Genomic DNA, 28,000 nt, shown 5'->3' on the forward strand with positions numbered 1-28,000 from the left:
TCTTACAATTATTTATGGCGATTACATTATGGTAATGTCAACTGTCTCTATCGTGCACTCTCCCATACAACTAGCTCCGTCATGCTCCACCATCCCGGCCAATACAGCACCAAGTCTCAAGGTACTATCCAACAACAATGGCAAACCTTTATCAAAATCAATGCAACACCATTTCAGTAGCGAAAGCAAAGATTTCTCTGGCTCATCTCTCAAGAAGCTAAGTGCACAGCTGCATGGGCGTCAGGTTATCTCTCTCGGAACTGGGAGACCAACCGCCGATTTCTACCCATGGGAGTCTCTGACCTTTCGGGGAATGGTACCTCATCCACCAGCGTCCGTTACCACGAGTGTGAAAACTGTGGAGCATACGGTTACGAAGCACAGCGATATATATAACCTATCTAGCGGGTTGAACTATGGACCAACCGTGGGGTCCCCATCCCTAGTCCGGTTTTTGACTGAGCATGTGGAAATCACGCATCATCCGTCCTATGCAGACTGGAGTATCAGCTTAACCTCTGGCTCGACGGCTGCTCTAGAGATTGCATTCCGCATTTTCTGCGACCGGGGAGACACGGTTCTGGCCGAACGATTCACGTACCCCGGAGCCATTGAAGGGGCAAAATTGTTAGGTCTGCGGTTCGAGGGCGTGGAAATGGATGTACAAGGTCTTAGACCGGAGGCTCTGGAAAGGACTCTGCGAGAGTGGGATTTATCTCGAGGGCCCAAGCCCCGCGTGTTGTATACCATTCCCACGGGCCAGAATCCCACCGGAGCCACGCAATCGACAGAAAGACGACGAGCTATTTACGACATCGCCGAAGAACATGATTTGATCATTATTGAAGATGACCCATACTACTTCCTTCGGATGGGCGCTTGCCGAGCCGATCATGGAAGAACAGAAAAGACTTCCGAGCTCCCATCCTATCTCGCCCTCGATCGATCAGGCCGTGTTGTCCGTCTCGATTCAGTGTCTAAGATCTTAGCTCCTGGCCTCCGGGCTGGCTGGGTTACTGCAAATACACAGATCATAGCAAAGTTCATTGCTTACCAGGAAATCACGACCGTGGAGGTCAACGGCCCATCGCAGCTAATGCTATGGGCGCTACTAGAACAGAAATGGGGCCATCAAGGCTTTGCCGCTTGGTTGGACCATATATCTTTGGCCTATCGCACCCGACGAGATGCTCTACTGCATACCTGCGATCAGTATCTACCTCGGGACATCTGTACCTGGGACCCGCCTGAATATGGCATGTTCGTGTGGCTCCGCCTGAACTGGGAGATACATCCTTTATTCAAGAGCGAGGTGGAAGCAGCAGAGAGGGAAGAGTTACTGTCTGAGGTCGCCGAGAGAATTAACATCAATGCAATCGAGAATGGAGTGCAGGTTACAAAGGGATTACTCTTCACTTCCAATCAAAAGCCAAATGGGGAATTGCAGTTTCGGTTGACATTTGCGGCTGCGCCTGCGGAACAGTTTGAAAAAGCCTTGAAGGCTTTGGGGGATACTGTGAGACAGGAGTTTGCCTTGACTTGTGAGTAGGACAGATTCCGAGAACAGTGTTGAGTTACATGGTAGCAATTCATTCTCTATAAAGTTCCTCCCGCCCAATTGCCTTGGGCATCTCTCAACTATGTCTGATACTACTTGTATCTTAGACTTGTAATCAGATATCAAGGTCTGTGAGCAGCCCCGCACGAGCAGCGGCAGCTGAGGTGGAGACACCCATTCGATGTAATATAGATAGATGGCTTCGGAACTAAGTAAATACGCCTGTGACCCACGGTGGCAGGGGCTGGCGCCAATAACGTGCGAGTTAGACATTGCTATCTCCGTTTTGTCGAACTAAGGGGAGGCTAACTTGAGAATGTCATCTCATTCAACAAAGCTTCATTTCACCTTTTCCGACATCCAGCCCACCTCTGAATACGGCATAATGAGTTCTTGTATCGGCGCAAATTGGGAAACCCGGGCTGCAAGATGCAGAGAGATTTTGGAGCAATCTCTCCCGAAGTCCTACCTCCTCTCTCCGGATCAGATCCCCCCTGCATCCCAGACGAGAGTAATCGATTACCCCAGGGAAAGCGGTATATTGTCCGAGAAGGAACTGCTTATTACCGATAACACAGCCGCTGGTTTGGTCTCCCAAATGGGCTCCGGGATATGGACAGCTGAAGAGGTGATGAGAGCGTTCCTGAAGCGAGCCACCATGGGCCAACAATTGGTAAACTTCCTCCCACCCCCCAACCCCCTTCTAGCACATCGCATGCATATGTCACTAATCATCTCGTAGATTAATTTCGCAACGGAGTTTCTGGCGGAGAGCGCTCTAGCGCAAGCTCGGCGCCTAGACCAGGTTTTCAAGGAGACTGGCAAAATCGTCGGGCCTCTTCACGGCGTGCCGATCTCCGCGAAGGAACATATTGGAATGAAGGGAAGAGTGTGTAACGCAGGATTTGTTTCATGGTGCGACCATGTATCACCAGACGACGCATATGTGGTCCAGTTTCTACAGAACGCCGGGGCTATAGTGCATGTCCGTACGAACGAACCGCAGTCTCTCATGGTATGTAGCTGTTGTAGGGAAACAGTTGCAAGTCTTGTCACACTGACTCTGGACAGCATGTTGACTCTGCCAACAACATTACTGGACGAACGCTGAACCCTTGGAATCGCAACCTGTCGCCGGGAGGGTCGTCCGGGGGGGAGAGTGCATCAGTCAGTTTTGGATGCTCGCCTCTGGGAATTGGGTCTGATATGGGGGGCTCCATTCGGATGCCGGCTGCGTTTACCGGAGTCTACGGGCTCAGGCCAACGGCTGGCCGACTGCCTTTGGCTGGCATCAAGGCTGCTGGGCTTGGACAACAATCCCTCCCTGGTGTGGTAGGGCCGCTTGCCAGAAGCCTTGAAGACCTGGAGCTCTTTATGAAGAGTATTCTAGATCAAGAGCCGTGGCAAAAGGATGCAAGCCTTACACCTGTCCCCTGGCGTAGCGTGGGTGGCTTGGCAAACCTGACCATCGGAATACTGAAAGACGATGGGTAAGAGCTGAAACTACGAAAAATCGTTCGTCTGGTCCCACCTGCTAACTATCAAATAGCGTTGTCCGACCGCACCCCCCTATTAGTCGTGCGATCAAGACCACAGAGGACAAGCTGCGTGCTGCTGGTGTCAACGTTGTTGAGTGGGAGCCTTTTCAACATAGGGAAATATATGACCTCGCGGTAAGAGGCTAACCCCCAGTGCTGCATGTGACTATTATTATATTATAGTGTGGGTTACTAATGCAGCCCTCCGCCCGACAACAGAATGCTTTCTTCGCAGCGGATGGCTTTCAAAATTTGACAGAGGCTTTGGAAGCTAGTGGGGAGCCAATCCTGCCGCTGACCAAGGTTGTATATGGATGGGGGGAGGAAATGACGGTCTATAAGAATTGGGAATTAAACTACAAACGCGAAGTCTTCCGAGCACAATATCACGGACTGATGAAGCTCCGGGGTGTGGACGTGATTTTATCTCCAGCCTATCCTGGCGTTGCGCCAGAGCATGAGACAGGGACATATATCGGGTATACCTCTGTTTGGAATGCGTTGGACCACCCTGCTGTCATCATACCAACAGGGCTGCATGTTGACCCGTCTCTGGATCCGGAGGAATCCTCTTACGTGCCACGTAATGAACTCGATGCTGCTGAGCATGCAAAGTGTAAGTCCTGTTACATTTCCAGCGACAACATCTTTCTAATAGACTCGCAGACTCTGTGCACAAGTTCAAGGATGCTCCAATTGCCTTGCAATTGATAGGACCGCGGTTTGGTGATGAGATGCTCCTTGCTGCAGCTGGCTGCGTGGAGAAATCTATCAAATCGCCTTAACGTCGGTTTCGATACATGTAGGTTCGCGGTTCGTGGTTACCTGGCAGTTTGTGATGCTCTAGGGTCCATTTCTCCAGATGAATACACATTCTGCACAATCCATTCTTGATACTATAATGAGAGCTACACCTTCATTAAAAAGCATATGCACTAGAACATCAAGCAGAGTAGTGGACCGGCCTATGTCCTCAATCGTCCCATGATGAAGTGTGAGGCGCTAATTTTAAATGACCACGCTTTTACGTGACTGAAGGAATGGCAGTGGTGGCTCTAATGGTAGTCATTGCTCCAACTTCTGGAGGCCTTAAGGGGGGCATATGAAGTTAGCATTGAGGCTGCTTTCTATGGTCTCCTAAACAACGCGGACAGATATCAAACCCCTATTCAGGGCCCCAGTCAGTTAATTTTGTTTCATTCTCCATACATTCTTCCTGAGAATCCCGAACATCTCCGACCTCCTTAACATTATACATCTTGCAGTCCGCTGGCCTACAGCACTCCGAAGGCATACCGCCAGTCACATTACGTATACCGGAAGGGCAATTACAATATAATAAAAAGAAATAGAAGATAGGAAGATATAAAGTAGTAATATGTTTATAAGATAGAGGTATATCAGGTGGAAGCGACTGTAACCATACCCGGTACCTCCGCGACAGGAGCAATCCTACCGACCACTTGACCAAAGCCGATGCGAGAATCACCCTCACCCGCCCATCCCTCTAACGTAATCTCATCGTTGTCCTGCAACCAGGCCAATGAAAGGTTGCTTGCAAGTTGAACTGGGTTCTTCCCACCCGCGGTCAATTCGTGAATGCACCCAAGCCGTCCTAGACCCGTTGACGCCTGCTCCAAGTCCTCGCCTGCTTGTTTGGCGGATGAAGAGAGTGTCCCCGTCCCAATTAGATCCCCAGGAGCAAGTCCACAGCCCGCCGAGGTATGATGCGCAAGCATCTGGAACGCCGACCAGTACGTATGTTTCAAGTTACTCCTGCTGATGGGTGTTCGATGACTATCCCCTCCTGTATCCTCTGTCAACAACACTTCCCAGGAACTCAAAGTCAGAGAGATACATACTAGAGATAAAAGTCGAAACATCAATCGAGACATCCTCCGCACATTTCAGGAACGGATTCGACGTGAACTTCCCCGCCGTAGCGACATCCGCTTTAGCCGGAACAATAGCACCCGCTTCTTCAAGCGCATCCATCGTCACAACCCAGGTAGAGATACTGGTTCCACAGCTCTTACCATTGAATGGGCCCAAGGGGATCATCTCCGCGAACTGAACATCTCTTGCGCTCCAGTCATTCAGCAGCACGAAGCCGAATATGTAGTCTCGGGCGCGGGATGCTGGAATGAGTTCACCAATCGGTATCTTGGTCGAGACGAACATACCGAGTTCGACCTCGTAGTCTAGTTTCTGGCAGGGGTACAGTCCATCAGAGCCAACGCCGTATGGCCGTTGGATTGGAGTGCCGCTTGCGACTACTGATGAGGCGCGACCGTTGTATGCTAGAGGTTGGTTGCGGAAGCTGGGGGGTATATCGCCGAAGCCTGCTACGCGACCAACCTTTTATAGATAATAGACTCATGTTAGTGCTAATCCTTGCGTAGTGGACAGGTGCAATCGTGTTTTGAACTATTAGAGCTTCCAAGGGCTATGGCACTTACATTAGTAACGTGCTCTAGAGAGCAAGTGTAGTCCGTAAAACCGCCCATGGAGAATGGGAGGTGCATTGATACTGCTGCTCTCGCAATAAGTAGCTTCGGTTGTTCTCCTTGATTGTATAATGGTGAATCCGCGGTTTTAATCAACTCCTGGATGTCCTTCCGTATCTTCGACCGGACTGGACGAGGAAGAGCGGCGAAGCGGTTGAGCGTCGGCTACCGACCACACTGTCAGTGAGAAGATATTAACAATTCCGGGATACTGCTCCATACCTCGCGGAAGATATTTTCTGGTCCACTGGCATGTTCGATCGTCAGTGCACCGCGGTTTGCGACCCGAAATAAATCGATCACATAGTCACCAATCGCAGCTCCCGGGCGTGGTGTGGGCTAGGCACATGGCACAATGCTGTATTAGCTAGAATGTAATATAATAGGTCTAATTTTTCTACTTACATCCTCCGCAGTGCTGAAAATGCCAAATGGTATATTTGAGACGGGGAACGGGGAGTCGTCTGGTATCGGGAATGGATGAGAAACGAAGCCTGATGTGACAGTCATGGTGCAAGGTATTGCAATTTCTCTAAGTATAGAGCTAATAGAGAATCTATATTTAAATGTTCAAGTATGCCCGCATCATTTACAGTCCAACAGTGCTTTATAGTATGTTCGGCTAAGGTTCAATTGTTGACCACCATCAACCGGGATAACCGTTCGGGAACGACTGGTGGCATCCGGCGTTGGTATATTTGAACACTACACCATACCATGTTCCTGATGAGAAATTATAAGCTTATATATATTGCATGCTACGTTGAGCCTTGCATTAGAAAGCTTAAATATGGCATTGACTTCGACCATATGTAAATAGCAATCTTCAGGATCTTTTGCCCAATAGACACCGTATCCCATGCTTGTTCGTTCGTCGTGCCATCTGTCTATCGGAGCTTCGGTGGGCAGCCGAAGTCCAAGAGCACGGATACCCCAGTCGGATAATCTCGACATCTCGACACACTCATCGCTAGTAATTTCGAAAGCAGCACTTGGTCTCATTTCGCACGGGGTATAAAGACCCGAGCTGGGGCGCTTTAGTTAATTTTGAAACGGCCTCTATTGACCATGGAAAGCCACACTAATGGTGACTGATGGATGGTGTTGGTTCGGAGCCCTAATTCGGCCCCACATCATTCTATCACAGGGTGACTCTTCATATTACGGGGTTGACGAATAAAATGACGCATAGTAGGCCAAAGCGCACTTATTATTCTTACTCTGGAATAGTGCCAAACCGCCAGAAGCGCAGCCCCGAAGTAAAATGTGTCTTAGAAAAGCCCCGACTCGGCGCAACCCCACGAAGAAATTCGGGCGCTAAACCTACGCTAAATGCTCCGAGTAAAGCATCCCTTTACAGCTCGTTTCGGCAGACACAGCTCAAACCCCACAGGTTATCTGCTGGGTCTATGCGATACCATGCGGGGAAGCAAAGGGTCTATTGTTGTGCTCCGGCGGACCTTGTTAGTGTCTTGTTATTTTATATAGCTCCAAGGTTTTGGAATTCTACACGCCGAGAATACTTCCAATTGCAATCTCAACAAAGATCACTCATTTATCTTGCTCATTAGAATATCGTCAGGTCAACCCCAGCTTGACCAATTAATCATCGACCATGCCTCCCCCCGTACAAGTCGCATATAAGAAAATCGGCAAACCAACAGTAGGCGAGAATGGGTATGTCGACTTCCAACCGGGAAAGACCGAAGTCCTTCCCAAAGGCTGGAATGGCTTCAACGCGAAACCATTGATAAGTGACATTCGGGTCGAACATGACGTTGAAATCGTGGTCCGCGACGGCGCTCGACTTTACGTTGATATATATCGCCCGGCAGACACAACTGAGAAGGTACCCGCAGTATTGAGTTGGTCATTCTATGGCAAGAAATACAGTGCCTTGGATATGTTACCAATGTGCGTGTGGAATTGCTGTGTTCCACGCTCCGATCTCAGTGGCTTGGAAAAGTTCGAGGGACTGGACCCCCAAACATGGTGCCCGAAGGGTTACGCGATTGTGAGTGTGGACACACGTGGCGCTGGAAATAGTGATGGGCAGATCTGTGTCATGGGCAGTCAGGATGCGGAGGATGGCTATGATATAGTCGAGGCGATCGCTGCTATGGATTGGTGTAATGGATCTATCGGTATGGCCGGTAACTCTGCACTGGCGATTGCGCAGTGGTTTATCGCGGCCCAGCAGCCCCCGTCATTGAAGGCGATTGCTCCTTGGGAAGGTCTGGGTGATCTTTATCGTGAGCAGTTCTGCCGTGGGGGGTGGTTCTTCATGAGCAACTTCGATCTCATTGCGCAGAAGATCGTTCGAGGACCGGAGAATTCGGGCTTGGAGGACTACGAGGAAATGTATCGCCGGTCCCCTGTCTCCAATGCCTTTTGGGCCGATAAGCGGGTGGATATGACGAAGATCCAGTGTCCAGCCTATATTCGTGGTTCAGATGTCAGCTCAATTCATACCATGGGTTCCGTTCGTGGCTATCTCGAAATCCCACACGACAAGAAGTGGATCCACTGGGGAAGCAAACAGGAGTGGTATGAGCTGTACAGTGAGCCTGAGTCAATGGAAGAACTCACAGTTTTCTTTGACCGTTACCTGAAAGGCATCGAGAATGATTGGGAAAAGACTCCCAAAGTCCGTTGGTCTGCTTTGCAATTCGGCGACCGTGAAGCTATCGACAACATCGTTCTAGAGGATTTCCCTGTTCCGTCAACAGACTACAGGAGCTTATACCTAGGGGGTAACCAACAGCTTCTGGGCACAGCCACCACAGATTATTCCACTGTTTCATATGATTCCGAGAGCCGGACCAGCATTGCCGAATTTAACTATACGTTCGAGAAACCTTCACGCCTAATTGGTTTGCCAAAGGCAATCTTATACGTGTCCGCCGAGGAGCAGGACGACTTTACTGTGTTCGTCATTCTACGCAAGAAAGATAAGAATGGGAAAGAATTGAAGCACCTCAACTTCCCGTTCCACGCTACGCCTGTTAAATCGATTGACGAAATCCCTGACAAGGATCAAGCGAGTCTGAATCTACACCTAGGATCTGTTGGAATCCTCCGTGCCTCTCATCGTGCGATTGACTCCAGTAAAAGTATACACCTGCAATTCCCCTTCCACCCGCATTCGAAACAGGAGCGGATAGAACCAGGAACAGTCACGAAGCTCGAGATCGGTATCTGGGCAATGGGTGTGGACTTTGATGCTGGAGAGTCTATTAGCTTACAGGTTAGTCGAATGTCGCCCCTCTGGTCTTGTTTCTCTTGGTCTTCGTGTACTGACATATTTGACCTAGGTTGGCGGCCAGTATCCTAGCATTGCAAAGGATATTACGTCCTTTTCTAAGCCCCGTCCGGCGTATGAGCTCAATAAAGGGAAACATACTGTTCATTTTGGTGGAGAGTATCCCAGCTGCGTTATCCTTCCATTTATCTGAGCTTGGCGAGAGATGAATTAAGTCCATGTATGTCACTTCTATATCTAAGGCACATGACCTGTGGTTCCTATTTGGTATATGGTGGAATGAAGCCTTCTGTATTTTGCGAATGGCTGCTTTTGATGAGCTGTAGTTTCATGTTTTCTATTATATCCTTATCAGCACCAATAGAACATTTGTACACATGCAGGTATCTCTAGAGTCAGAGTGATATTTTCTAGCAGTAGATAGCATATTTGAAGCAGTATAAGCAACGTAAGCAGGCCCAACTAACGAAGATAAGAACGGAATGTCTCTCCAAGCTTCGATGCTCGGTGCTAAAACAGAAAAAGACGGGGGGGGGGGGGGGGGGGGGGGGGGGGGGGGGGGGGGGGGGGGGGGGGGGGGGGGGGGGGGGGGTGGGGGGGTGGGGGGGGGGGGGGGGGGGGGGGGGGGGGGGGGGGGGGGGGGGGGGGGGGGGGGCAAGAGACAGTCCCAAGCGGAAAGGAAATAGGATTTCTCAAGGTACGTTGCGAAATGGAGCTAAAATAGAAGTTGTATTATTCTGAGCATTAACTTGTATTAATTAGAGATACGATCAGGCAGATACTGCTGCTGCTGAACCCTGCCCCTCTCGTCGACGATTCCAATCCATTGCACCATTGTAAAGACAATTATAATCCATGAACTCAGCTGGATTCATTGTTACTCTTTTCTCAGTAGGATCTGTGCCCGGCTTTGCTGCTTGTCGGCTATACATCTGTATGGTGGTAGCTCTCTCATACCGACAGTTAAAGATGTCCTCGTTGGTCTTTTGCAGATCGCTCAGAGACCTATCGGGATGAAGCATTTCAAAGTCCTTATAAAATGCCCCAAGAGCTTCAGCATCTTCAACAGCCTGACCTGCCCCCTGTCCCTGAGTAGGGAGCATCGCATGTGCAGCGTCGCCTATCAACAGCACACGACCACGGCACCAGGTGGACAAAGGGTCAAGGTCACGCAGCTGCCACAGGCCAACCTCTTTGGCAGATAGAAGGGGCCTTTGAGCCCATTTAGGAAAATTAGAAAATGTATTCAGCATCTTCTCACGGTCACCTTTTGTCGTCCAGCTCGTGTCCTTGGAAGGTTCGTTCATTCTCTCGTCAGGGACGAGAGCGACCACACCATAGACAGAGCCATTTCTTGCAGGGCCCATAACGAGCCGGCGGTCTTGGCCTACGACCATGGCGGTACGACATATCCGAGGATCAAGGACCTGCATGAAATCCGTTTCTTTGAGAAGATCATCGGTCGGAACCATCATCCGATACGCCGATAGACCGGTTGGACGAGCCTCCACATCCTCACCAAGCACGGCCTGGCGAAGCTTACTTTTGATGCCATCCGCACCGATGACGAGTTCTCCTTGAATAGTCTCACCATTCTCAAGCTGAACAGTACCGCTCTCATAATCACAATCTAGGACCCTACTCGAAAGCCGCAGTTCCACCGGCCGGCCAGGGTAGTCAGGCGATGTTGCCCTTTCCCTCAAGGCCTGGTGCAGATCGGCCCGATGGTAGCACACTCTATCGGCGCCGTACTTGGATGACACGGCCGAGAGGGGAATCCGTGATTGAAGTTCTCCCTTGGTATTGTAGACTTCAAAGGCTTCATCAATCATAGAGCCCTGCTCACGGAGACGTGAGCCAAGTCCCCATTGGTCTTCGACGATTTTGGAAGCGTTAGGTTGGAGTGAGATTAATGCCCCGATTTCTTGGCTTATGGAGGATTGTTCCAGGACGAGTATATCACGTTTGTCCCCTCGTAGCGCGATTGCCTAGAGAACCTGTTAACATGCTAGTGTTCTTGCCTAGTAAGCAAAAAGGAACCTACGGCAGATAGACCGGCTATTCCTCCGCCGACGATGATTATCTTGAATGGACTCATCTTTCTGCTAATGACTTTAACAAATATCGTACAGTATAGAGGCTCCCCCGACGTAGAAAGACTAAGCGTCAATCTTTATGCTAGCTGATTGTGCTCTGATTGACCCTATGGAGCGTAATCATCTATTGCGTGGGGGATCATCCCTCGGCGAGGGCTCGGTGGACCCCGAAGGGCTAGAGTCGGCCGCCCACACTGGGTCTGCCCCGAGAATGTTGCCAGGAAAAGAAATAGATGATCATGAGGTTGGTCCTTGCAAGGCTCGGAAGGTGTTCGGAACGCACCTTTTGCGCCGAGATGCACCTAGCTACACACACTCAAGTGCCGCCTAGGTTAGATAGAAAAGGCTCTGCAATGCAGCGATTGTGATAAGCATCACTAGTCTCTTGTCGATGACCGAGTTACCTACCAGAACTACAACATCCATTTGTGACTACTACTGCAAACAATAGACACAATGTCTACAACAACCACTGTACAAGAGACAGTCACCCTCAATCAGCCCAAGGGCCGAATGGCCCTTGACGGAAAGCCAACCAACTACGGTGACTTCCGCGATGCTCTAAACAGAGACGGCTACGCCGTGATTAAGGGCGCTATTCCCTTAGAACGAGCCAAGAAATATGCAGATTCATTCTATGGTTATCTTGAAGGCTTGTATGGTTCCCCCGTCGGGAACTCCCTTTCATCCCGTGTTTCCGTATGCTAATACTTCGCAGTGACTTGGGTTACAAGCGCGATGACCCCTCCACGGTGAAACGGGCTACGCTCCCTGTGATCAACGAGAAAGGTATGATTCTCAGCTATGGTGTTACCCATGAGCAATGGGTATGGGATATCCGGGCAGAGCCTGGTGTAGTGGAGGCTTTTGAGAAGGTATATGACGATTCGGACTTGATTGTGTCGTTTGATGTGGTCAATGTTCAGTTCCCAGGGTAAGTTCCAAGCTGGTCAACACCTTCGTTGAAGCTTTCAAGTTCTAGAACTAACGTGCTACTCTTTTACAGACGTGGCGACTTCCCCGAAAAGTAAGCAAATATGACACCCGGAAGACATAAATGCTGACAATCTCCAGCAAACCTTGGCCACACCAGGACCAAGACCCTGAATCCCCAGGCTTCCGCTGTACGTATCTCATTAACCACCGTACCTGATCATTCCACATCTTACTAACCTTCCACCCATCGCTCAGGCCTTCAAGGTTTAGTGAACCTCAACCCCGGTGGACCCGACGATGGAGGTCTCATCGTGTGCAAAGGTGGACACAAGTTCTCCGAACAATTCCACCGCGAGATGGCCGATGAGCCACGTATCCCCGCCTGGACTAAAGAGTGGTTCGGGTTCACTGAGAACGGCATGAAATGGCTGAAAGATCACGGATTGGAATGGGAAAAGGTCTGCGTTGAGCCAGGCGACTTGATCGTCTGGGACAGCCGAACCCCACATTACAATGTTCCACCCGCCGGCAAGAATGATCGCCTGGCAGTCTATACTTGCTACATGCCAGTTGCCGAAGCCTCGCAGGCGGATTTGATTAAGAAGAAAGAGGCATTTGAAAGTATGTTCGACCCTATATTTCAACCTCGTCAGAGTGCAGTGGCGCTAATCTTGTATTTAGAACGTCTCGGCACTACGCATTGGCCGAATGCCCAGCACGTCGCTCCAACTAATATTGCCATGCGTGATGGTGCTCCTTGTCCTAAGGCTCGTGAGGTGCCCATTGAGGATCCTGTGCTTGGTGAGCGTGCGTTCCGGCTTACGGGTATTCCGTATATCAAGCAAGAGGCATAAATTAGTGGAGGAGTCCAAGTACTACTTCGCGAGTGAGCGTGGTAGGGGAGTTCTAGTACATAGTTTTGTCGCTCACTCTGCTTTGATCGAATGTATATTTGGTTGTGGAATTGTATTTCTTTCGCGTATCCGGTGACCCGTTGATATATTTTTAACGGAGAAACTGCTTGCATTCCAATCGAGGACGCTTAAGATTATTAAGGGTTGGTCTTGAGAAAAGCTACTGTTTATGAAGCACAGCGCTACATAACTCTGGGTAGCCCGCTGGACAGTTTGCGGTTTCAATGGTAGTTGATACGATGTTCATGGAAAATACCATCAGTATTACTCGTGATTTCGTCCGTATCACTTAGGCGAACCGCTGAGGACATGCTTCTTGAATCTTCTCCTCGAGATTGTGGACTACGTGCCTCGATTGACGTATACTACGGCATGAAGATTGATAATCTGAACATTATGATGAAATCTAAAAATTGAGAAGTGTTTATACATAACATCTTAGTGTAATATATAGGTCTATGCAGGCTGGGGTCCGTCGAAGTACAGCATCCAATTCCACAAATCCTCTACATTATATCCCTCAAAAGGAAATAATCGGTCTACCTCATTCGAGCCATCCCCAGAAGAGGCCAGTTGGTCGATCAAAGAGCCAGTATCATGAAGGGTTGGATCGCCCTGCTGATGGTGAGGGTGATCCTTGCCCGTTGCCGGCAAATAATCAAATAGAGGGCCTCTCTGAGTATTATCGGGTGGACGTGAAACGATTTGAGCTTCTTCACTACATGATACATGTCCCACGGTGTTAATTGGCGGAGCACTATCGTCGTACGTTGCAGGAGTTAGGAAGTTATTGGGTATTGGATAGTTTGAGGCGTCCTGGGGTATAGCGATATTCGAGGTATGCGTTAGAGTATTATTCTGTAGTGGCCATATCGAGGCTTTCTGTGGAGGTTGATCTGATTGATGTGTTGTGGCTAATGCGTGCCTTCTTTCTATAGACGTTGAGGAAACACGTTGGTGGGTCACTATCTGGTCGTACATGGCCACTAGACCTATTCATGGGATGAGGTTAGCGTACTTTTAGTGAGTGGAGAAATATCATCAGGCTGAGAGCATACCCTCCATGAATCGGGGGTCCGAATTACAGCGGGCGAGCTGCTGACTGCAGTTCTCGAGACATAGTTTTAGGAGCTAGCCATCGTTAGCAGGAACTCCCGTGGATAGCATACTAACCCTTCTCACCTCAAGGTCCATCGTCTGGAGACGCGACTTCGGGTTCTTCATCAGATAAATAGCGAGGACAATACATGCTAATAAGGACGACCCGACGGGAATCAAGCGCGAAGCCGTCCCTCTCTCGGAGAGCTCGATGCTCAGCTTAGCGATTGAACGGGCACTGTTGACACAAATTGATTCTCCATTGCGCAATCTGAATTTTGATGGTTCATCGGAGCAGTGTTTCTCTATTTCGGCGTCAAAGTTCGCTGTCGGGGCTATTAGCGCCGCACGATGCAGAGCAATAAGAGTTTCGTGGAATTGGATAGATAAATATGCAGCCATGTGGTACTCTTCTTCAGGACAGAAAATATCGTTTCCTGGCCGCAGTTCCGGGGGAATGACATTGGCCCATGAGAGTAGCAGCCGGTCCAGTCGGGCAGTATCGAGGAGTATCTGTCGCACATTTCTCGAGCCAGGATGGTAGTTGTAGATATGCTGACTGATACTTCCCTGGTATTCAGCTAACCCCAGATTCCACTGCAGGTAAGGTGAGTGACAAGTCAAACTGCCGACGGGATTGACGTGTTCGGTATCAATGGAGGAAGGGCGACCGCACGCCAGTTGCATCATTCTCTCTAAGCAGCAGCAAACGGCCCATATCTGAGTGGGAAGGTGTCTTTCATCGTGTGAGTTCTGAGATGTGGGCGGCGTGGGTCCTGTCTGGGGTCGGTGGATTCCCAGAGTGTATGCGATGCGGATCGCCATACCCAGGGTTTGCCACGCCAGGCCCTCCTGATTGCGACCTCGATACATCAGCGTCAGAAGGAGCAGGGCCTGCACCGTGGGCAGATATGGTATTGCGACGAGATGCGATACGAGCCCAGCCGCAGCTTGAAGATATTTCTCGCCCGCTTCTGTCACACTTTGGGCCTCTTCATCCGACCCCAACCCTATGACAAGATATACAAGCACGAGTACCGGAACATTGTCCCGTGGAAGGCGCCTGTCATCGGCGACTGTGGTGAGCTGCTCCATACTTTCGCGAAACGCGTGAGGCGAGAAGATAGGATAGGCAGGGTGGATTCGGGTGAGGTATATAGAGGCATATCGATCGCGACAATCTCGAGCAGGCAAGGGTGGTAGAGATAGCGTCAAGGGCATATCCAGCTCCTCTGCATGCCTCATGCCGTGACTAAAAGAAGCGGACACGGGCCTTAAGCGCGCAGCTTCAAAATAAACGTCTAAGGATTTCGCGAGGCATTGCGAGCTGCTGCCACCCAGAACTTTCATCCGATTCGTTCCTCGCTCCACATTGAGGGATGTATCGAACGGCTGATGAACGGGAGAAAGCTCGTTGAGCTTTTCATCTGCCGGGTTGTCCTCGACAGACGGAGAGGGCTGTTGACCCTCTTGCGACTGAGGTTGCTGCTGAGGCGACGTATTCGGCGGCGAGTTTTGATCATTTTGGCGACAGGCTGTGTCTTTGTGTAATCCGTCACATTGCGTAACTCCGTTCCCATTGATCTTCTCAGGTATCTCAAGCCATTCTCTTACTCCTGGCACTCCAGGGCGTTGGGGATCAGTCGTGACGCAAATCTGGTTACGTGTTCGGCAATTGCGACATTTTGGATATTCAGCATCGCATTTTACTTTTCGCTGCCGACAAATGTTACAAGCCATGGACAACCGAGGCCGCTTGGCCGCGGGAGGTCGGTCCATCATGAATCTCTGCGTCGTATCCTAGAGGTGACAATGAATGTACAAGGCATATTGGTGGCCTACTTTTGATACTGACTAGGCAGTAGCAACCATTAGCATTGGCATGAAGAAGCAATCCGTGTGACCATGGCTGCGCACACACGCGTGGATACGCGATATGACGATATAGAAGAGCAACGACAATGCACGTCTTGGTAATCCCCGGTTCACGATTGGAATCCCCACCAGAAAAGCGGGGGATTAGAATGAATGCGGGGGAAACTGTCGCAGGATCTTGGCTAGGAGCTATGGTCATGAAGCGAGGAGATGGCTCGAATGCCGATCTCGCTAGGAATTAACCCTAGCGTTGGGTGCGGCAAATGATCTCGGATCAGAGTCCTCCACATTTGCCGAAGATGGCTCGGGTCCAATCGGTGCGCTTCATCTCAAGAGGCGTGCGATCTCTTGTGGACAAAATTTTCTTTTTCAAGAGACAATTATGAGTGTCAGTCTGGTGCTTGCTGCCGCTTTGAAGTTCTTGGCAAGGCTAGGTTTGGTCATTGCTACGCTTTCTCTCCCTATGGATCGCCTACGAACAGCCTCAATATAAACCCTCGACGATCGCTGTCGCTCGCCAAGGGATGACGACTAGTATCATTTGCACTTCTCCACGCCCTTTAACATGTATCCATCCACGTCGCTCACCAGACTTGCTATTCAGACCTCACTAACCGTCTTGATATGCGGCCCATTCTATCTGCCCTACACTAAGTCTAAGGAGCTACGGCAAGCTCGAGCGACAACAGGAGGTAAAAGGTCCACGGTTCATGTTCAGATTTCGAAGCCAACGGGCTAATTTGTCATTGACTATGGGGACAGGAAATAGCTATCAACAAGACGTTTAGGCGCTCGCAGTTAGAGCACCTCCACCTTCTACCACGTGCCAGTCAGGGAACAGCAGTATTCCTTCGAGGACAATTGGTGTTTCTCAATCGTGAGCCATAGTCTGGACTTGCGCTTTTATGTGTCACATCGGGCTTTACGTTTGGGTTCAAGATAGAATAATATGAATGTATATAGTTTACCAAGCCCAACAGAGCTAATGACCCTACGGAGAAGATTATAGGAACAGGGGAAGAATCGTAGTCAAAAGCATTGGCAGAGGAACATCAAAGAATTCATAGCAATAGGAAGCGCGTGGTGTAAGTAAGGCATATCACGGAGTACTGCAGCTGTCATGAGCAACAAGATGACACCTGGCCTTGTCTACCTGTTGTGAAACGTCCCTTCATAGGATAGCTCTGATTGTACCGGTCGCGTACCGCTACCTATAGTTCGTATACTTGCCCCAGCAATCGATCACGATCAGCAATGCACTACCCATTCGGGCGCTACAGACACAGTTGTGGGTAAAGTTCGGTGGAATATGGTAGTGGGTCAGTAATGGTCACGTCGTCAAAACCCGCCGAAGGTTAATTTAGCCTCCGAGCGTCTCGGAGCAGGCCGAGACCAACAAGATCACCCACATCCAAGGGCTGAAAAGGAGCCATGAATTAGCAAGACTGCTCCCGACGTGCTCGGCGCTTGTCCCCGCACCCTGCGCCGAAGGAGCGCTTCAATGATTGCTAGCATGGTGACCGGTTAAGTGCTCAGTTACTTAAGTGTTCTCAAAATGCCCCGTCAAATTGAACCAGCAAACGCACCACAGTCCTCGGAGCAGTATCGAATACCAAATATTGTGAACCTTGACAGAGAATCTTTGAACCATGTCGACCACTACCGAGATTCAAGAAATCGCCGAAGCAACCCAACAGTCCTTCACCATCAAGGACTTGGTTGATTTCAGCGGCCGCACATACGGTGATTGGCGTGATGAATTTCACCGCAATGGCTGTGTTGTTCTGAAAAATGTCATCAGTCCGGAGCGTGCCAAATACTATGCCGATAAGCAGATTGAATGGTTGAAGAACTTCGAGCTTGGCTTTGATGAGAATGATGAGAGCACCTGGACCGGAGAGCATCTGCCAGTGAGCTTCAAGGGCGGGTAAGCATTCCACGATCTCGGACAGACCCGGGGAAAGGACTAACCAACCATGTTCATTACCAGAATGTATTTTGCTTACGGCTCCACTCATGAGAAGAGTGTCTGGGAAGCACGTACCGAGCCGGCTATCATTGAAATCTTCGAAAAGCTATGGGAAACGAAGGAGTTGCTTTGCTCTTTTGATGGCATCAATATCTCCCTCCCCCGCCGAAAGGATCTCAACTGGAGCCCATGGCCGCACTGTGATCAGAACCCGAATCGGAAGGGGTTCGTATCTTACCCGCTCTTCAAGTTGTGCGTATGCTAATCGTCTTTCAGAATGCAAGCCGTCCAAGGCCTTATTAACTTTGCCCCCAATGGCCCCAAGGATGGTGGTTTGATGCTGATGAAGGGATCTGCCAAGCTCTTCGATGAGTTCTTTGCTCAGAAGCGAGAGCAGTATGACCATGAAGATGCCCCACCCCCGGAGCTGAAATACATGGACCTCTTCCTTTTCCATGAGAAGGATGTTAAGTGGTTTCAGGAACGGGGGTGCGAGCTCATCAAAGTTAACCTGGGACCTGGTGACTTTGTTCTCTGGGATTCCCGGTCGCTCCACTATGCTTGCTTCCCTGAGGCCGATCAGATCCGTCACGCCCAGTACATTTGCATGACTCCTAGACGTTTTGCCACCGAGAAGGCACTGGAGTTGAAGAAGACCTGCTTCGAGAACTATATGGGCACTACCCACTGGCCCCATTGGTGAGTTCCCTCCGATATTGCACGACATGATGGATAGCTAAGAGATTGAAACTATAGCAACATTCGCCCTGCCGCAGAAAAACCCATGAGAGATGGGAAGGTGTGCCCGAAGGACCGAAGTGAGCCATTCGAGAAGCCCGTGTTGACCGACACGGTGCTCAAACTGGCGGGAGTCAAGCCGTACTGAATGTAATTGATATTTTATGTACTAGTGTTTGAGAATTGTTAGTTACAATGTTACGGTTTACCATGAATACCTTCTCTACGTTGGAGATCGCATAGTTTATTGTTGCTTCCATAATGCAATATTATATACCCTAATAAACTCAATTCCACTCGACGATAGCGGCATGGTTGTACGAAAGCTTTCTCATTCTTAAACGCACGATCGAGATATCTGAAATGAATAGCTTCAAGCACCTAATTGAATAATGGACAATACGCGTTTCGGTACGGAAGAGAAGATGTCAGAGAGGACAAGAGAGAGAGTCTAGAGCGATCGACAACCTCGGAGGGCTTCGTATCAAATAGCATTTGCCTCCCTCGGAGCACAGCGAGGGGGCAACTCTAGTGGCCGAACATTTCCAAGCCAGCTTCGGCAGGGTCCCCAGGATTAAACCCCCGGAAAGTGTGGGGGGCCCGGGGTAGCTGCTTGTCGTCGTGGCAGGAATTCGTCAACCTTATTTCACCTTTGTATGCATGGCAATTATTGCTGTTTGCATATAAACATTGAGCACTGTTCACACATAGTGAACTCTCCACTACAGAATCCGGGGCTGTTGCATTTCCCCTTCACCCTCACCCTTTAAACCCCCCTTCCTTCATTTTCTGTTATACCTGGGCGATTGACGCTAGACTAGAGAGTCCTTTAGGACATCTTGGAGTCACCATGTCTCAGAAAGATAAAAGCTCTGTTGGCCATGTGGAGGACATTGAGGCAGTTAGCGCTGGCAAAATGAAGACACACCAGGCTACCAAGGTGATGGGCACGGTGAAATTGACCGAAGGCAGTATCGTTTACATTCCGACTCCGACAGCCGATCCTCAGGGTGAGTCGTCTGAATCTTTGTGATCTATAGCACTGTCTGACTAGCTCAATTTCTTAGACCCATTGAATCTTTCCATGCTTCGCAAGATTACCATCCTCGTCGTTATATCAATATGTAGGCTGCCTACTTCCATTGAACATAAATGTCTACCTACTAATGTCAAATCAGTCTCATGTCTCGGTCTTTCTCTTGTGTCGGGATTCGGCGGCTTGCTAGGCTTCTACATTCCTAAATATGAGGCCGAGGGGGTATCATATAATGGAATCACGTACTTGATGACCTACCCAACACTTTTCATGTATGAAGCACCTTGTCATTCAAGTATACATCTGGATCTCTTCTTGCTGATGGATGTCTAACGTGTCTGCTATCCAGGGGTATCGGGAATTTGATTGGGATGCCTCTGGCTATTGGTGTTGGGCGCCGTGTTGTGATGCTAGTCTCTACTGCGATTCTTGCGGTCGGAGCTATTTTATGTGCAACTGCAAAGACCTATGAGTGGCACTTTGGCGCAAGAATCCTGGTTGGCCTAGCTGCCGGTCAAAGTGAGTCGATCGTCCCGATGATTTCACAGGTGAGTGATGCACCCATTTCACTATTCCACATGTTTTTGTAAGGAACATCATTCTCTAATCCTGTTTTGGACATGCATAGGAGATATTCTTTCTCCACGAACGAAGTAAGGCTCTCATGGGTCAACAGGCCATTCAGGTCTCTCTTACTACCGTGTGGGTCCTGTTCGCCAGCCCTATTGCGGAGGCCATCACCCCCCAATGGTGGTATGGTCTTGGTGCCGTATTAGCCGGCGCTCTATGTGTCCTTACATTCTTTCTATTGCCCGAAACCAAATACGAGCGATCTTTGTCAGCGTATCAGGAAGAGTCCTCGTCAGGCGATGAGATGCTCACGGAGGGCTTTAACGACGGCAAGCCGAATCATCCAGAGACCGCACCTTGCACGGAGCGCCCAGAGCTAGATTTTGTCAACTACACTCCGCGGACATTTAAGTCTGACTTACGCCTGTGGATCGGCAAGCCGGAGTGGTTCAAAGTATGGGAAGTGCTCAGGGTATGTGTATCATCCTCCACGCGATCACCTCTAGGACGTAGTAACCTTGATATTGTACACAGCAAACTGCAGAACTTCTCCTTTTCCCGAACGTCCTTTGGGCGCTCCTCCTCAACGGCCTAGTAATTGGTGTCAACGTTGCCATCGGCACGACATACAGCACCATCCTCTCCGGTGCGCCCTACAACTGGCCCAATAGCAGTGCTAGCTACATCAACTGTGGGCAGATCTTGGTCGCCATTGTCGCCCTCCCTTTACTAGGTCATGGCTCGGACTGGCTAGTGAAATTCCGCGCAAAGCGCAATAACGGTCTTCACGAGCCTGAGACTCGTCTGATTCCACTCATCTTGCCAGCCGCGGTGGGCACATTTACAAGCTCTTTATACGGTGAAGGGGCAGCCCATCCATATGACTACCACTGGTTTGTCTACGCTTGGGCTGTAGCAGCTTATTATTTCTGCTTCGTTGGTGTCAATATTGTTACCATCACGTACCTGCTGGATAGCTACCCTGCGCGTGCGGGCCCAGTTTTGGTGATTGTCTGTGCTTTCAGAGGTATTATTTCCTTCGGAACAAGCTATGGTACCGCTCCTTTTGTTGAGCTGCATGGTTACGATGGCACCTTTAATACGTTTGCCGCTCTCACGGGCTTTCTCGGTCTGGTGGGCGTCCCGATATTTATTTGGGGGAAGCGCATTCGGGCTTTTACTGGGCGGTTTGCTAAGGACAAGACTGATTGACTACGAGGGTAGAAGATTTGATACTCCGCTTGCTCTTTCATGCCATGCTGTTTTGTTTGAAGTCGTCATATTCCTAGAGTTCGCTCTACAATTAAACCTTCATGATTCATTCCGTATAAGCCCTTTGTTCACATGACGCGTTTGGGAAATATAACGAACGCACACTTCACGATAGCTACATCCCAATACCTACATTGAATGTCACCTAGAGTAAATGGCTCGCCCGGTGATATTCATGCATATTGCACCAGGGCTGTCCAGAGCTAGCATGGATTCTGATCATACTGCACATTCAAATCCTTGTTAATGATACCGGCGTCAACAGCCTCTGTGATAATTCCAGTTAGCACTTCCACGGTCCATGGATGACAAGATATAAGCGTACTCTGATAATTCCACTGCTCAACATTGGGCAAGTCGTCAGTCTTCCACGACCAAAAGACCCACCCATCAAGCGCCTCATACCGTCTCTGCTGTGCTGAGAACCACTTCGCGTACGACTTTGCATGGTCCCCGGTCATGGGCAGGAAATTATCGCCTGTATTATCAAACGCCAAACTCCACTCGCCGACAATCTTAGGACTAACGATGGAGGTGCGGTTATCACCGCATGCATCCGTAATCATATCGTCTATTGTCTCGGCGTTGCGAACCAGATAAATCTCATAATTGTGATCGTCGAACAGGAGATTCTTCTTTTGAGTGTCGTTAAGAGAGCGAGTGGGATTACCACCTGAGTCCCATTTGTCGTCCTATATACTTCGTTAACTTCCCCATGGAATAGTATAATAAGAAAAAGACATACCATGACAGTAACATGCAAAGCATCCGCATCCGAAACACTCAGGTCTGCTTCTTTCGCGCGTATGCGATCAATAGCGGTCGGATAGAAATGCTCGACCATCCAGTTTGTGTCATCGTTCTCCGTGTTCTGGAGAGGCTCGTTGACGAGTTCCAGGGCCCCGACATTCTTGAATGCGGAGCGATTGGCGTGGATTTGCTCGAGTATCCATTCGTAGAATTTGTATGCTCGTTCGGCATTTTCGTCGCTTTGGTAGAATTGCGGCGGGTCCACATACTACAAGTCAAGGGAAGGTCAACTGAAATGACTACATGGAAATAAATATGTGTGGCAACCCTACCCGACCGGTAAAAGGCTGGTTAGGCTCCTGAGCTCCCGGCAGCCCGTGGAGATCAATAATGATATACATATCAGCGTCGGACGCCCATTGGCAGACATTGGTCAGATCCTCCATCGCATTGTTGCGTGGGTAGTACTCGTTGTCATTGATTAGCTCTTCGTGCATCCAGAAGCCGACTGGGATCTGTAGGTTGTTGTCAGATACTGAGGATTGTATTATCATGAACCTATCACATACGCGGATTGTGTTGAGACCGTATGATACCATCCGAGTGATATCATCCGTAGTGATCCACGTCTGCCAATGCTTCTTGAAAGCTGTATTGGCCGCATCCTGTCCGATCCCTTTCACGCAATCCCACTCACTTTTATAGTCCCCGCAACCCAAACTGGACCATTCGGTACTGGCCATCCATTTCTCCATGATGAAATGGGATCCCAGATTGACGCCACGAATCTTTGTCGTCTGGGTATTGGTGAAGGTTGAGAGACTCCGGCCTTGGTCGGTGGGAAGCCAGGCTAGGGCTAGAGGGGCAATGCCCCAAAGCGCGACTAACGACTGAAGCTTCATTTGGGCCGGATTAACGTTGCTGGGCAATATTTACAGGATGGCAGATGAAATAACAGAGAGAATGACATAGATATAGGGCGCTGCACGATCCGATCTGCCTGCATTTTTGGACCCCCCTTGGACAGAATCGGGCCTGGAACTTGGCCGGTTATGATAGAAGGCATGCAAGGGTTGTTTACAATACTATCGGGCGGCGCATGTCGATCATTGTCCTACTTCGGCAATTGAGGGTGAGCAATCTCACGGTAGTGCAGATTACGGTTACATCGTCGAGTAAAACTTGTTGTGTATATTGGCTACGATATGGGGAGGATCATTGTTTCTGAAACTTACTATTCTTGAAGTAGAAACTGCGGCCGATTGTTGTGTAGACCCACGCGGGGATAGAGCTGAGATCTTATATGCATGAATTATGCAAGTACAGCGTGCGGGCGGTTGTTTTCGTGCTGTGTTCCTCCTTCCCCTCCTTGGTGTTAATGGCATCCATAAACATGACCATAGTATCGCGTATGTTTAACTAATTTCAGGCTGGCATTATCTGGAACATGAAGCTAGCAAGGTAGGACCGTAGGTAAGGTTTGAGCGGTTGTATGTATGCATGGTGAGGATATCACGGCCTCCAAGGTAAATATTATAGAATAGCAAAGATGGAAGTGCTATGTTATGTCCAGATAGGACGTAATCAAGAGACGATAAGAGTTGCCTCCACGTGGCCCATGGTCGTGATCTTCAAGCCGTAAGGGACATTTTTGCTAAGGCCAGCTGGTCAATCGCGGGTTAAAGAGCCTTTTTAAACCAAAACGAGGGCGCTATAGGATGTTCCAGGATAAGTCGTGTAAGTAACCGTCGTACGCTTCCGATGCTTTTGCAAGGGAGGTTTGCGGGGTTGTTATATGATATAGAGAGAGTGTGGTATGCCCACGCTTCTAAAACAACAATCCTTTTTGTTCAGCATTGGAGGTTTTGTGCTAGAGATCCGTAGCGCACACGGCACATTGGACAAGATATATAATACGCCAGATTAGTTTTGCCCTTGACAGAGCCACTGTACTCTGTAGTATCGTCAAGTACGATTCGCTGCCAGGCACAAGAAAAACATAAAAAAAAAAATAAAAGGAAAATTAGAATAAGATTAAATATAAAACGACCGAAAGGAGAATCGTTTCAACCGCATCAAGCTTTCGCGCTCCGTGAATTTCTTATCTCTTCCGAGATTAAAGTCAGGTCCGGCGCAAGAAAATGAAGCAGACCTTCGGAAGAACATGGTCCAAGTACATACATCTCTGGGCAGTGAACACCAGTTTCCCAAAAGGGTATTTGCCGGATGACATTCGGTACAGAGTAAGTACTCTGTACTCAGGGCAGCTAACTGTTCTTAGTCTGATCATGCCCTAATATTATGAATGAAAAAAAGGGGTGATCAATAATTCAAACATCGCGTGGGTGCGGGACGGTCCTTATTGGCCCGTAGAGTGAGCCCTAAAGTTGATCCTGCATCTCACCAGATCCTATTGGGAAAACTAGCGAAATCCCTTGCAAGAAAAGGAAATTAGAAGTGACGATCTTTTACTCTCGAGATGCCCACTTGCTACTTACAGGACCACTTTCTGCAGCCATGTGAGTTTATCACGATTCAGACACCACAGAAGATATCCCAGACTTGCAGCCCCAAGCTGATCCACTTCCTTCCTTGTATGGCGAATAGACTAGCGGTACTCTGGAATGTTTAGAAGTGCCTCAAGCCCAAGCGCAATTGCCATCAGTCTAGACCTTGCATCCAAATGGCCCCCCGCTCGTCTGGTTTGTCGAATGTTGATGGCTGATATTGTGACAGCCCAGCTGCGGCGGGTCATACATATATAGGAGGCGCCATGGCACGTCTCAGCTGTAGGCCAATATTCGCACGTCGGGATACTACACCCGTCCGTTCCTTTTTCTTTTTCTTTTTCTTGTCTGATTTGTAGCCAAAGTAGTCATTCGTTTCCGAGCATGCGCGACTTCCTCCCCCTCTTCGGGCTGGCCAGCACAGTCGCCTTCTCTTCCGCTGCCGTCATTCCTTCAACGCTCGCAGCAATTTCTTCGTCCATTGACCAAGTGTCTCAGTTAACATCGACTGCGGTGACATCCGCGGAAATTCAAAGTAGCAGTGACAGTATAATTGTCGCAGCCAGCGGGTCGTGCACAGGCCCGATTAAAAGCTCTCCTACACGCTACTGGCTCGCTGATCAAGATCACAGCGGAAATGCTCGTGGTTATGCCCCCAATGTGAACAATACGAATTATCCGGTGTGGCGCAATGTCCTGGATTACGGTGCCAGCAATGATGGGTCTGGTAACCAGACATCGAGTTTACAACGCGCCATCAACGATAACGGTTCAGGGGGCAGTCGGAAAAGCAGCGGGGTCACTCGTTATCCTGCAGAGGTCTTCCTCCCCGGGGGAACCTATCAATTGGGTAGTACACTCGAACTACGCGTGGGCACCATTGTTACCGGAGACCCGCTGAATCCTCCCGTGCTGAAGGCAGCGTCGAACTTTGATGGGGATACCTTGATCATGGGGTATGATTCGGGCAATGGAAACCCGGAAACCAGCTTCATGACCCTGATGAGAAATGTGGTGCTGGACACCACGGCTCTCAGTGCTGACACCAAGATCACGGCGCTGCAGTGGGGTGTAGCGCAGGGCTCCGGCTTGACCAACGTCCAGATTGACATGCCGACCAGCTCCACGGGCCACACCGGCATATACATCAAGGCGGGTTCGACAATTGCCGTCACCGATGTGGTATGTTTGCAGATTTGAGCCTTGGTCGGACCAATACTGACCCAAGTAGCAAATCACCGGCGGTGCTGTGGGTATCAAGAACTCTAACCAACAAGTCAACTTCAAGAACATCTCATTTAAATACTGCACGACGGCATTCGAAGCAGCGGGTGGCCACACGGTTCTACTACAAGGAGCAACATTTGACACCTGTGGCACCGGCATCAATATGGCTAGCAACAGTCTGGGTAGTCTTGTGCTGCTCGACTCATCTTCTATCAACTCTGGACCGGTCGTTAGATTCCATGACTCATCTAATGACAGTGGAAACCGCAACAGTCAAATCCTGATCCAGAACCTGTCGCACGATAACAGCAATGCCATCGCTGTTGACAGCAAAGGCAATGTCAAAATGGGCGCTGTCTCGCATGTCGACACCTGGGTCTGGGGAAATGTTACCCCCGGCCAGTACGAGAGTGGAACCAGCTTTAGTACCTCACGCCCGGACGTACTGCTTGCGAATAACAAGTACTTCACACGGGCGCAACCAACCTACGCCGAATACAGCAGTGATCAGATCGTCAATGTGAAGGCTGTTGACGGCTACCCTGTCAAGGGAGACGGTTCCACCGATGATAGTGCGTTCCTGAACGCTATTTTGGCGAACAATGCAGCAAACTGTAAGATTACCTACTTTCCATACGGCGTATATCTCATCAAGGATACACTTTTCATTCCCCCAGGCTCTCGTATCGTAGGCGAGGCCTGGGCGGTGATTACCGGTGCGGGAGATGCGTTCAAAAACGCGGACAATCCCAAGGCGGTTGTGCAGATTGGACAAGAGGGGGACGTGGGTGTGGCTGAAATTCAAAACATGAGATTCAGTGTGGCCGAGATTCTTCCGGGCGCGAAGATTCTCGAGATTAACATGGCAGGCAGTGCACCCGGCGGTGTGGCATTATGGAACACGATGGCCACTGTAGGAGGTACTGCGGAGACCACTATTGCCAACAGCTGTACCAACCAGGATACCTCTCAGTGTATGGCGGCATTCATGGTCCTCCATCTGACGAAGACGTCGTCCGCGTATATTGAGAATTTCTGGGGCTGGACGGCTGATCATAACCTTGACGGTGGGCCCATCACGATCATCTCCACGGGCCGTGGTATTCTGGTCGAGGCCACCCAGGGAACCTGGCTTACGGGTACCGGGTCTGAACATAATTGGTTGTATAACTACAACCTCCACAACGCACAGCAGGTGTACGCGGGCCTACTTCAGTCGGAGTCCCCATATATGCAAGGGGATGGAGCCATACAGACTGCTCCTGCGCCATGGGCAGCTGAGTCCGAGTTCGGTGACCCCGACTTCGCTTGGTGCGACCAAGAGGACCAGAAGTGCCGTACCTCGCTTGCAACCAACGTGGACGGTGGGTCGGATATACTTCTGTATAACTCCGCCGCATGGGCATTCTTCAACGGGCCCTGGGATGGAACTTATAGCCATCAGTGCAACGGCTCGTGCCAAACCAACATGATGCGCGTAACAAACTCTCCCAGCAACCTCGTGTGGTATTCAATCAGCACCCGGAAGACCGACGTCATGGTCCTAGACGACGAATCGAATCCTATCGAGTATAACCATCCCGGCGGATGGGAAGCGATTATTCAGGCGTACCGACAATATGCTAGGGCTCAGTAGGGGCTATGCATCGTATATAGCGTTTCATAGTAGTGTAATTTAGAAGGTGGTTATTTTCTGTTAGGAGATTCTTTGTGAGAACGTGTTCTGTCATTGAGGCACCGCAGCACGTGCTCCCGGTCAGATTATGTACATAAATCCCTCCGCTGAGTCAGGATGTGCGGGCATATTTTCACCCTGCAAGAATGCCCAACGTGACCTGGGATGATCTCATCACGGGTTGATACGTGTCGTCTGTTCTCTTCGCTCGCCCGTATAAATAATCGGCAACCCCTCCAATCCAATACACTAACCGCCCTTATCCACTTTACTAAATAAAATTCTGTTTTTGCCTCCCCCGCTACCACCAAGTTTCTTCTCCTTCTCCTTCTTTCTTTCTTTCCACCCCCAAACCACAATCAAAACAAAAAGTACTCTCAGTACTGAATCAGAAATCCTTCACCATGTCGAAAGTTTACGTCGGGTCAGTTCTTGAATTCAGAAAAATAAAAAAAATTGCATGAACAGAGAT

General features: G+C 49.6%; 12 protein-coding genes across 12 annotated transcripts; 8 read left to right on the plus strand and 4 right to left on the minus strand.

Annotated features, from left to right (window-relative positions):
- Positions 1-28: 28 nt before the first annotated feature.
- BDV38DRAFT_272342 (aminotransferase-like domain-containing protein) lies at positions 29-1,549 on the plus strand (the record flags this gene model as incomplete). Its single annotated transcript, XM_032057471.1, has 1 exon — positions 29-1,549. The coding sequence occupies one exon, from the start codon at positions 29-31 to the stop codon at positions 1,547-1,549; it is 1,521 nt and encodes a 506-aa protein (XP_031912127.1).
- A 394-nt stretch (positions 1,550-1,943) lies between these two features.
- BDV38DRAFT_294101 (amidase signature domain-containing protein) lies at positions 1,944-3,881 on the plus strand (the record flags this gene model as incomplete). The annotated part of the gene is made up of 6 exons (XM_032062421.1): positions 1,944-2,231; positions 2,301-2,573; positions 2,630-3,048; positions 3,108-3,231; positions 3,316-3,712; positions 3,763-3,881. 6 exons carry the CDS (start codon positions 1,944-1,946, stop codon positions 3,879-3,881), a joined length of 1,620 nt encoding a protein of 539 aa, XP_031912128.1.
- Positions 3,882-4,496: 615 nt separating this feature from the next.
- On the minus strand, positions 4,497-6,113 carry BDV38DRAFT_294102 (uncharacterized protein; the record flags this gene model as incomplete). The annotated part of the gene is made up of 5 exons (XM_032062422.1): positions 4,497-4,903; positions 4,959-5,454; positions 5,556-5,768; positions 5,826-5,942; positions 6,009-6,113. 5 exons carry the CDS (start codon positions 6,111-6,113, stop codon positions 4,497-4,499), a joined length of 1,338 nt encoding a protein of 445 aa, XP_031912129.1.
- An 828-nt stretch (positions 6,114-6,941) lies between these two features.
- On the plus strand, positions 6,942-9,107 carry BDV38DRAFT_294105 (CocE/NonD family hydrolase). Its single transcript, XM_032062423.1, has 2 exons — positions 6,942-8,850; positions 8,918-9,107. Exons 1-2 carry the CDS (start codon positions 7,219-7,221, stop codon positions 9,056-9,058), a joined length of 1,773 nt encoding a protein of 590 aa, XP_031912130.1. The 5' UTR covers positions 6,942-7,218; the 3' UTR covers positions 9,059-9,107.
- Positions 9,108-9,635: 528 nt separating this feature from the next.
- BDV38DRAFT_294107 (uncharacterized protein) lies at positions 9,636-10,963 on the minus strand (the record flags this gene model as incomplete). The annotated part of the gene is made up of 2 exons (XM_032062424.1): positions 9,636-10,853; positions 10,910-10,963. The coding sequence occupies 2 exons, from the start codon at positions 10,961-10,963 to the stop codon at positions 9,636-9,638; spliced, it is 1,272 nt and encodes a 423-aa protein (XP_031912131.1).
- Positions 10,964-11,288: 325 nt separating this feature from the next.
- Positions 11,289-12,798, plus strand: BDV38DRAFT_294110 (phytanoyl-CoA dioxygenase family protein). The gene is made up of 6 exons (XM_032062425.1): positions 11,289-11,617; positions 11,680-11,895; positions 11,968-11,988; positions 12,036-12,085; positions 12,153-12,518; positions 12,579-12,798. The coding sequence occupies exons 1-6, from the start codon at positions 11,418-11,420 to the stop codon at positions 12,749-12,751; spliced, it is 1,026 nt and encodes a 341-aa protein (XP_031912132.1). The 5' UTR covers positions 11,289-11,417; the 3' UTR covers positions 12,752-12,798.
- A 469-nt stretch (positions 12,799-13,267) lies between these two features.
- Positions 13,268-15,688, minus strand: BDV38DRAFT_294112 (uncharacterized protein; the record flags this gene model as incomplete). Its single annotated transcript, XM_032062426.1, has 3 exons — positions 13,268-13,803; positions 13,870-13,942; positions 13,994-15,688. 3 exons carry the CDS (start codon positions 15,686-15,688, stop codon positions 13,268-13,270), a joined length of 2,304 nt encoding a protein of 767 aa, XP_031912133.1.
- Positions 15,689-16,283: 595 nt separating this feature from the next.
- Positions 16,284-16,579, plus strand: BDV38DRAFT_119069 (uncharacterized protein). Its single transcript, XM_032051094.1, has one exon. It carries the CDS (start codon positions 16,350-16,352, stop codon positions 16,521-16,523), a length of 174 nt encoding a protein of 57 aa, XP_031912134.1. The 5' UTR covers positions 16,284-16,349; the 3' UTR covers positions 16,524-16,579.
- Positions 16,580-17,433: 854 nt separating this feature from the next.
- BDV38DRAFT_294113 (uncharacterized protein) lies at positions 17,434-18,639 on the plus strand (the record flags this gene model as incomplete). Its single annotated transcript, XM_032062427.1, has 4 exons — positions 17,434-17,711; positions 17,775-17,978; positions 18,030-18,452; positions 18,510-18,639. 4 exons carry the CDS (start codon positions 17,434-17,436, stop codon positions 18,637-18,639), a joined length of 1,035 nt encoding a protein of 344 aa, XP_031912135.1.
- Positions 18,640-19,341: 702 nt separating this feature from the next.
- On the plus strand, positions 19,342-21,309 carry BDV38DRAFT_284315 (major facilitator superfamily domain-containing protein; the record flags this gene model as incomplete). The annotated part of the gene is made up of 6 exons (XM_032060229.1): positions 19,342-19,501; positions 19,559-19,615; positions 19,670-19,799; positions 19,877-20,075; positions 20,156-20,569; positions 20,632-21,309. The coding sequence occupies 6 exons, from the start codon at positions 19,342-19,344 to the stop codon at positions 21,307-21,309; spliced, it is 1,638 nt and encodes a 545-aa protein (XP_031912136.1).
- Positions 21,310-21,522: 213 nt separating this feature from the next.
- On the minus strand, positions 21,523-23,021 carry BDV38DRAFT_294115 (glycoside hydrolase family 5 protein; the record flags this gene model as incomplete). The annotated part of the gene is made up of 5 exons (XM_032062428.1): positions 21,523-21,637; positions 21,695-22,061; positions 22,115-22,387; positions 22,452-22,634; positions 22,689-23,021. 5 exons carry the CDS (start codon positions 23,019-23,021, stop codon positions 21,573-21,575), a joined length of 1,221 nt encoding a protein of 406 aa, XP_031912137.1. The 3' UTR covers positions 21,523-21,572.
- A 1,989-nt stretch (positions 23,022-25,010) lies between these two features.
- On the plus strand, positions 25,011-27,489 carry BDV38DRAFT_284317 (glycoside hydrolase family 55 protein; the record flags this gene model as incomplete). Its single annotated transcript, XM_032060230.1, has 2 exons — positions 25,011-25,808; positions 25,858-27,489. 2 exons carry the CDS (start codon positions 25,011-25,013, stop codon positions 27,487-27,489), a joined length of 2,430 nt encoding a protein of 809 aa, XP_031912138.1.
- Positions 27,490-28,000: the final 511 nt, after the last annotated feature.

The sequence above is a fragment of the Aspergillus pseudotamarii genome, assembly GCF_009193445.1.
Source record: "Aspergillus pseudotamarii strain CBS 117625 unplaced genomic scaffold BDV38scaffold_37, whole genome shotgun sequence".
Taxonomy (NCBI): domain Eukaryota; kingdom Fungi; phylum Ascomycota; class Eurotiomycetes; order Eurotiales; family Aspergillaceae; genus Aspergillus; species Aspergillus pseudotamarii.